The 9672-nt window shown below is 43.8% G+C and overlaps 1 protein-coding gene across 1 annotated transcript; it reads left to right on the forward strand.

The window, feature by feature from the left end:
• The first annotated feature begins 652 nt into the window (after window positions 1–652).
• LOC115779166 (helicase ARIP4-like) lies at window positions 653–5323 on the forward strand. Its single transcript, XM_030727680.1, has one exon. It carries the CDS (start codon window positions 825–827, stop codon window positions 5274–5276), a length of 4452 nt encoding a protein of 1483 aa, XP_030583540.1. The 5' UTR covers window positions 653–824; the 3' UTR covers window positions 5277–5323.
• The last annotated feature ends 4349 nt before the right edge of the window (window positions 5324–9672 follow it).

A 9672-nucleotide genomic window follows, 5' to 3' on the forward strand; every position in this document is an offset into this window, starting at 1 on the left:
TTTGTAGTTGGTTATTACTTTGAAACATACATATATTTCTTTGTTTCTCTGTGAACCTCCTTTGTGTCTTTGCTTTAGTCTCCAATAGAGGCATATGGCCTGGCTCCCTGAGCATGGTTCTATTGAGGTTTCTTTTTATTTTATCCTTTCTACCAAGCGCTTGCTCATGAGGGCTCATTCTCTCTATCATATTGTAAGGTCTTTACCTTCCTATGTAAAGTGCCCTGAGATGAGTGTTGTTGTAAATAAAACTGAATGAAATTGAGAGTTGTCATCTTTCTTGAATCCAAGGAGTTCAGCCCCTGGCTCAAACCTCCAAATGCTTTCAGCTGCTAAACACAAAGTTTGTTTTGATGCTGTGTAGTGTTAATTGTTGACTCATGCGCCGACATCTCAGCTGCAAAAAATGCCACAAGGCCCTCGCACTCCCCCACCATAGCCTGTTTGTTTAATTTTGTTTTTGTGGAAAGTCTTGGTGTTTTGAATTTCTACTTTCACATTCAAAGAACAAATGAGAAAATTTGTTCCAAAATTAGATGGGCACCATCTGAACTCTTTTATCGTCTTCTGCTTTTCATTCACACTTACTCTTGAGTAAAAGTTAAATAGTCAGATGATACAGTGCTACTTTCAAGATCTCATTATATATAAAAATATGGATTAGCAACGTTTTATCAGTGCATTTACACAATTACCGTACTTTTTTGATTGAATGATCTTTAGAAGCACTAACACACGGGCTTCTTAAATAGTACAGCGTCCGCTTATACAAGGGCTCCTGATGAAGGTGTGCAGGTAATACTTTGAGAGCCCTGTAAGACGCCATGTCTGAAGAGGCAATTTCAGAAAGTGACCTGGAGGCCAGCCTTAACAGTGAAGAGGAGTATTTGGAAAATGAGGAAGAGGAAGACAATGAAGACATGGAGGAAGATGAGGATGAAAATTATGGAGATGATGAAGATGACAGTGTTGATCGACCTCCAAGTGCCCAGAGCCAGACAGAAACGGGTCAGGATGACAGGGACTCCACCTCAGCTACCTCCGGAGAGCCTTCCTCTGAGCCTCCGTCTCGGCCTGCATCCTGCCCTTCCTCCAGGGCCCCTTCAAGACCCAACTCTCGTTCTCAGCCTCCAATGAGCCCAGAGAACTCGAGCCAGAGCAGGCCACCTTCCAGTAAAACAAAGAAACAGAAAGTCTCTAAACTGAACAAATCCTCAAAGTCTCCCAAAGGCTCCAAACCTTCAAAGCCATCTAAGCCTGCACACATGAGGAAAAATATCAGGAAGCTGCTGAAAGAGGATCAGCTGGAAGCTGGAACCAAGGCTGCTCAGCAGGAAGAGATGGAGAGGCGGAAACGTCTGGAGCAGCAGAGGAAGGACTTTCCTACGCCAGCCCCAGCTGTCCCAGACTCTCAACTAGTGGATCCTGCTTCAATTTTAGGAGAAGTGTCTCACTTGGTCCCTGGTCTCCTGAGCAAGCAGGATGTGATCTGCCTGGACAGCAGTGGCGAAGAAGATGAAAAAGCAGAACCTATGTTGCCCGGACTTCCCATTAGAGATGATGTAATAGAGCTCAGTTCTGGGGACGAAGACGCCCTAGAGATAAGCAGTGAGTCGGCTGATGAGGATCCTGATGGTGCCCACGGCACAGAGGAGAGCAGTGGAGCACACATCAACGATGCTCTGAACATGCCTGATAGTCAAGGTCGAGTACTAGTTAATATCAATCACCCTGCAGAGGAGAAAGACACTTTCCTCGCCCCACTGCTGGCCAGGGTTGTCAAACCTCATCAGATCGGGGGAATCCGGTTTCTCTATGATAACCTCATTGAGTCTCTGGAGCGGTATAAAATCAGCAGTGGCTTTGGCTGCGTCCTCGCTCACAGCATGGGGCTGGGGAAAACAGTGCAAGTCATTTCCTTTATTGACATCCTGCTGAGGAATACTGAGGCCCACACTGTGCTTGCCATTGTCCCTGTAAACACACTTCAGAACTGGCTGACAGAGTTTAACCTCTGGCTCCCATCTCAAGAAGCCCTCTCCCCTGACACTCACCCCACTATTGTCACTGGTCGCACATTCAAAGTTCACATTCTCAACGATGAGCACAAAACAACGCTGGCCAGGGCCAAGGTTGTGGAGGACTGGTCCAGAGATGGAGGCGTTTTGCTCATGGGTTATGAAATGTATCGGCTGCTGTCCATGAAGAAGAGCTTTGTGATGGGCAAGAAAAGGAAATCAAAGAAGCCTGCTGGACCAATCATCATTGACCTGGATGAAGAAGATAGACAGCAAGAACTCATGAAAAATATCGAGAAAGCCATAGCCCGGCCTGGCCCCGATGTGGTGATCTGTGATGAGGGCCATCGCATTAAGAACTACCATGCCAGCACATCCCAGGCTCTAAAGAACATCCGCTCCCGACGCAGGGTTGTTCTGACAGGTTATCCCCTGCAGAACAACCTTATTGAATACTGGTGCATGGTGGACTTTGTTAGGCCTGACTTTTTAGGCACACGCCAGGAGTTCAGCAACATGTTTGAGCGTCCAATTCTAAACGGTCAGTGTGTGGACAGCACACCTCAAGATGTTCGCTTGATGCGCTACCGCAGTCACGTGTTGCACAGCCTGTTGGAGGGTTTTGTCCAGAGACGAGGCCATGATGTGTTGCGAGACCAGGTTCCCATCAAGGAGGAGCACGTGATCCTGGTACGGCTCTCTCCCGTTCAGAGGGCACTCTATACGGAGTTCATGAAACGCTTTCGAGAAGCAGGAAACAGTGGCTGGCTGGGCCTCAATCCACTCAAAGCCTTCTGTGTTTGCTGCAAGATCTGGAATCACCCAGATGTGCTCTATGAAGCCTTGCAGAAAGAGAATCAGGTCAACGAGCAGGATCTGGACCTTGATGACATCACTTCAGCTAGCAACCCTCGCTGCCCTGCACCCAGTGCTGGCCTCAAATCCAAAGTAGCAGACTCAAGCAACAGTAAAGTCAACAGCACCCTGCCACCGCTCAACTCCTCTCAGGACAGAGCCAATCAAGTCATCACATATGAATGGGCAAAGGACATAATGTCCAACTACCAGACAGGAGTTCTGGAGAATTCTGCCAAGATGGTTCTGCTCTTCCATTTGATTGATGAGAGTGTCAGAAGAAGAGACAAGATTTTGGTCTTTAGCCAAAGCTTGTCCACCCTGACGGTCATTGAGGACTTCTTATCAAAGAGACCCATGCCGCAAGGCATTGCCTCCACTGATGGCCAGAGCCAAAACTGGGTTCGCAACCTCAATTACTACAGATTGGATGGAAGTACATCTGCCTCAGAAAGGGAGTGGCTTATCAATCAGTTTAATGACCCAGAAAACAGCACAACATGGGTCTTCCTGCTTTCTACCAGAGCGAGCTGTTTGGGGGTAAATTTGATTGGTGCCAATCGTGTAGTTGTGTTTGATGCATCGTGGAATCCCTGTCACGATGCCCAGGCTGTGTGTAGGGTTTACCGATATGGTCAGAGAAAGCCCTGCTACATTTACCGTCTTGTCTGTGACTTTACCTTGGAGAAAAAGATCTATGACAGACAAGTCTCCAAACAGGGCATGTCGGACCGTGTGGTTGATGACCTGAACCCAGTGCTGAACTTTACTCGTAAGGAGGTGGAGTCACTACTGCATTTTGTAGAGGAGGAGCCTGAAGCTGAGAAAATCCTTCTAGAATCCCTGGGAGAATACGAGACAGTGATATCTCAAGCTTGTCAGTTATATCCGCACCTCATTACCAAGCCACCTTTCCACCACGAGTCTCTGCTGGTGGACCGGAAGGAGTCAAAACTGACCAAAGCAGAGAAGAGAGCTGCTAAGAAGAGCTATGAGGATGAGAAACGAGCCTCTGTGCCCTATTCTCGTCCATCATATGCCCCCTATTACCCAACCAGTGATTATACACTCACAAACATACCAGCATTTAACCAACGTGGGTGGCGTCCCATGACACGGCCAGATGATAAGCCCGTGGCAAGTGTCAGGCCAATTCAATCAACACCAATACCCATGATGCCTCGCCAGGTAGGCATGGGCATGGTTGGCTCCAGCTCTCCCGGCAGTCTCCCTGTCAACTTTCTGCAGAAAGCCGGCGTTTACGTGCAGAGGATTGTCACTACAACAGATATAGTAATCCCAGGAGCCAACAGCTCGACAGATGTTCAAGCTCGAATTAGTGCGGGAGAGAGCATTCATGTTATCAGAGGATCCAAAGACACCCAGGGTTCAGGGATCCGTCCAGCCAGTAATGGCTGTTCTTCCCCTGTGGATCAAAACCAGCGCTCCCCCAATGGCGAACAGCGGTCCTCCTCTCCCTTAGGCACTGAGATTCTCAGAGAGCTCAGCCGTTATACTTCATCCACAGGTGATGCTGCTGCTGCATCTGGAATGGGGAATGATTTGGTGTCACCATCAGACATGTCATCTGTGCCAACAGGAGATGGAAGCACCTCACAAAACTACCAGGCCCGTGATCTCAGTAGGCAACTCAATGACGAGCTCTTGAGATCATCTTTAGAGATGCAAGGCACCAAACGCAAGAGTACTGAAAACCAGGGCAACACACAAATAGGAGGCAAACGTACTTCTGCTGCAGCTCATTTCCCTGGACTATCTATGGGCTCTGGTGGGCTTAGTTTTCCTCCAGTGGGTCTGAACTCCTCCTCCCTACTTGGAAACCTTGGTCACATTAGTCACCCGCTTCTAATGGCTGGTAGTGGTGGATCATCATTCCTACAAGCACCAGGACAAACACCGACTGACCTACAGACCATATTTCCCTCTGCAGGCCCAGACCTACTGAGACAACCTGCCACAGGGAATGGGCACCTTCCCACCCCCTCCTCATCCTCTCTGTCCACTGTTTTCTCCTCCGCCTCTACCACCATTCCTATGTCATCGACGCCCTCAGCAGCAGCTTCTTCCTCCCTACCATCAGGTTCTCTGCCTCCATACTTGATGAACCCCAACATGGCTGGCCTGCTTTCATCAAGTTTCCCCCTCAGCTACAGTCAGCCATTGCTCTCTGAGCCGAGGATGTTCTCCAGCTCTCTCCTCTCAGGGTCAGGGGGGTTTTCTTCACCCAACTCCAGCTCAGCTACATCCAGCTTCCTGTCTCACTTCAACAATCCCACTTCCAGCTTGTTGGGGGCAGCTCTGACCCAACCAGACAGACACCAGAGTACAGAGAATGGCGGTGACAGTTCGGATGATGATGTTATAGAGGTGACAGGACAGTAGAATCTCAAAGTCCTGGCAAGGCAGTTTCACATACACACACACACACATACACACCTGTTTAACCTAAAGTGCATTAGGAATGGGAATATTTAAATCTTTAATGTAACTAAATAAATAAACCTGAAAATGTGCATTATTTTCTGAATTTGCTCTCAGAATGTAAAATAAATAAAGAGGAAAAAGGTACAATTTGATAAGATTAAAATGAATAAACAAAGAAAACTTCTCAAAGTATATATGTTAATCCTGAACCTCGTAAATATAATGAAGTTACTGGTTTTGACCTTTTTTGAGAGTGCAGCGTTTCTGCAGTTAAACACTTGCAAATAAACAATCAATGGAACAATGTTTGGAACTGGATCATCTGTTGATTAGTTCAAGAGCAAGTCAACAGTGCAGTACTCCCTACTTCAAGTGTGGAGTCACTACAGTGATTAAGAAACATTCTACCACAGCAGGAAAACAAAACAACAACCCTGGAAGCTCGAAATGACCTATTGATGGAGGAGCATCTCCACAAATGTTTTGATAACAGAGAAAGTAATTAACAAGATGGGACATGATCTCTTCACTGGCCTGTGAAGAAATATTTTAGTTGACCAGTCTAAGATCTGAGCTTTGTCTGATAGACCTGTAACAGTCTGTACAATAACTCAGAAATAACTGAAAAACTAAAAGAAAACGTTAAATCTTTTATTCTGAAACCGGAATTCCCACAATTCTTCTCTGTTTATTCTAACCAGCTTAACCACCAGCTTCTGGCTGACGTGGACAAAGCATTGGAGTATTATCGCTACTCAAGGGTGCTTGAATACTGGGGAGAGGTTTTCTTTCAGTGAATTCTGCCAGGTTCTCTAACACGTGGTTAAGTTTCTTAAAAATGTGTATTTATCTCTACCTCAGGGGGGTTTTATAGCTGTAGGCTGTTTGTAGGTTTGAGAACATTTTGCACAATAAATCTTGGTGCCATCAGAAAAAAATAAAATAAAAAAAATATGGATGTAGATCCTAAAGTTAAACAGGATGAATGTGAAAAAATTTTGATCATTTTCAAACTCTCTCTGTTTGAGTGGAACTCTATTCAAATGGTCTCTCTTTTTCTCCCTGCTCACCAAGCGTTAGCATTAGCATTACTGCCACAGCTACAAGCTCTCCACCCTAGAGAAGATGGAACATTTACTTGCTCACTAAAATACTGTTAACTGTGTGAGTTAAGGTGAAGATTAATAGAGTGACAGTTCTTTAGGAGTTCAAAGGAGTGCCATCGGTAATTTTGCAACTTATTTTTTCTGATCACTCCATAAAAGGTTTTTCTTACAATATGGAGATGGGTTTCATTTGTTTTTTTCTTTCTTTTTTCTTCTCTCTCTCTCTTTTTTTTTGCCTTAGTTTATACTGCAACAGGCCAAGCAATTAAAATTCATTCTTACTCAGATAAATATTTGGTAGCAAAGGAAACATTTACTAATATATTCCATGAATCTTCAGGTGTTAAGGACCTTCCACAGCCCTGTTTAGCTCTCCTAGATTAATTGCCCCTCTCCTGGAGTCTCCTTCATGCTCTTGAGACTGTGCTGGGAGACACAGCCAACCCTCTATCAATGGCACATATTGATGCACCATCCTGGAGGAGTTGGACTACCTGTGCAACCTCTGTAGGGTCCAGGCATCACCTCACGCTACCATAAGTGACACTGACCCTAGCCAAATGCAATAAATAAATAAAATATGAGGAGGGAAAAAATATCAGTGGCCTCCACCTGTAAAACTAGTCATGTTTTTGGACGTTGTCTCATTGTTGCCCCTCTAGTGTACCTGTTGTAAATTTCAGTAGCACCAAAGCAGCTGAAACCAGTTAACAACCCACACTGCTACTTAACTGACCAGATCAATATCCCAGAAGTTTAACTGACTTGATGCTGAACTCTGATTAAAATGTGTTCCTTTATTTTTATTTTTTTTTTTTGAGCAGTGTAGTTTAAAACAAATTTTAGCCATTTTTAAGATTGATTTTTTTTGTCATTCTTTTGTTTTATTTTTTAACATGACACACCATTTCATGTTTTCATAAATTAAAGCGTATTATCTTTTTTTGACTTGTTTGCTGCAAGTAAAAGAATAATTAAGTCATTTCATCTATTCAATGACACACAGCCTATGAGAAGAATTATGCAACAAACTGCTTTATCTGCTATATAGTAATATCAATTCAATTTCTAGCTCTCATCATTTCCTCTTTAATAAAAATGGTTCTTACACAGTAGTCCAGAAACACATTATCCAAAGTATTGCTCTCAATTTGACAAGGCCTTTTATTCAGTCCTGCATTGCACTAGTCAGAAGCCCTTTGGGTGTTTCTCCCAACTCGAGGCACCACTATTGGGTTTCAAGCCCTTTATTTAGTTCAAATCAACATCCACACCCAGAACAAATGGTCTACCTCAGATGACTTTCAAAACAGATTGCACAGGATGAACCCTGGTCTCCAGCCGTGTCTCCTATAATCTTTGATAGCGCTCCAAGGAGCCTCTTCATGTCATGTGTATCAGCAGATCAAAATTTTTCATTTGGCTTTTTTTGCTGTAGGTCAGTCAACTTACCAAATACTGGAGAATCAAAATGAATAAAAATATAAAATGGATTGAGATTTCAAGTTAATGCAAGACATAGAACCTCTAATTTTTAATTTATTATCAAAATAAGTTGTCATAGTTACAGTAGAAGAAATGGTAAATTCAAATGCATGAGTTAATCAAACACACAGGTTTTGTGTTAGGCATTTCTCCCTGGATGCCAGTGCAAGAGGTTCTTTGGCTTGCACACTCTGTGTAGATCTAAGTTTATTTTAAAATGCTTGTATTGTATAACTACAACTTGTATCTGAACAATGATGATTGCGCAAAAGCATGCCACCTCAAGGGGCTGTCAGTCAGACGCAGAGAAAGAAGAAGAGGAACGTGTAGGAGGAGAAGAATCACCCTCAGGGAGGATACAGCGCGGCAGGAGACAGCATGGTAAAGGCAGCAGGAACACTCTAAGAACATGGCTGACTGCCAGGAGAAGTTTAGCAGCTCTCGGCTGACACAGCACTTTACTGCAATGGCCACACAAGCTCTCTCTGGTTATGGCTTACAGGGCTTTGCACTGAAACAGGCTCCTCCAGCTTTGTACATGTACGTAGTGCGCACACATGATGAGATGCAGTCAGACTTGACAGTATCCTTACAAAATCCAATATGTGCACACTTGAACTTTCTAAATAAAGCTTGTAAAGTACTATGCAAACAGAAGGCATGGTGCCATATTAGCAAAGTCATTGCTTGAAACAGCCTGTATTAGACAGACCACACAAAACTCTCAGTGCACACCCAACCTCCTAAATTAGTCAGGATTTTGATGTAGTGCATTCATTAAAATATTCTCTTATTTCTTAGGAGTGTACATATTGGACTGTAATTACCTGTTACACATTGAATTCAATCATATATAGCTCAATTCACCATGATTCTTTGGTTTTTACTTGAATATTTTTTCTGACAGCCAACAGCTTAGATAGCCTCAATCAACATTCAACAGGCCTGATAGCTTACAGGCCAATCCTGTGAACTGGGCTGTATGTTACCAAGTTGTGTTCAGAGATAGAAATTGTATGGATGGATGGACTGTTTTTAGATTGTGATCCATGGATGATCTAGCAACTTTGATAACAAAAACAACAGTTTTCTATATATGGTAACACATAATAAAAAGGTATGAATCTGGATAGTCCGAGGAGAAGCAGAAAAAAGAGGAGGGCCCAGAATGTAACCTTCATCATAGTGTTGTGGTGTTGAACCTTCTAGTTGGCTGTGACCTTTCTCTGTGGTGTTTCAGTATTCTCCCTGTGTCTGCATTGGGTTTCCTCCGACAGTCTAAAGACATCCATTGGCGAACTGGCGACGTGTTCAAGGCTTACCCTACCTTTTGCCCAATGTCAGCTGGGATAGCCTCCAGCCCCCCTGCCACCCAAAGATGAATAAGTGGTTAAGAAAATGAATGGATAGAGTGATTATACACACTTGACTCACTCAATTTCTGTAGAGTTTTTTTTAAGACAACTCTAAAATAAATACTAGCGTTCAACGTAATTTATCACCAATGTGACAATGCTGACAAGAGTTTTAAATGAGCCATCAAAAACACATCCGATGTCTCCAAATAGGTTTCCCTTGGCTGCCTGGAAATCATATTTTCATTACCTTTTTTTCAAATCGTAATTGCAACATTAATAGCTTCAGGGCAAAAGCTACTGCTTCTCGGCAGCAGCATTCTGGGGGGGGTTGGGCTTCTGTACCAATGCCAAACTGTCTCATCACTACATAGAAATGATCAGTTTTGAAACAGTGACTTCAAAACT

The sequence above is a fragment of the Archocentrus centrarchus genome, chromosome 4 (genome assembly GCF_007364275.1).
Source record: "Archocentrus centrarchus isolate MPI-CPG fArcCen1 chromosome 4, fArcCen1, whole genome shotgun sequence".
NCBI lineage: Eukaryota > Metazoa > Chordata > Actinopteri > Cichliformes > Cichlidae > Archocentrus > Archocentrus centrarchus.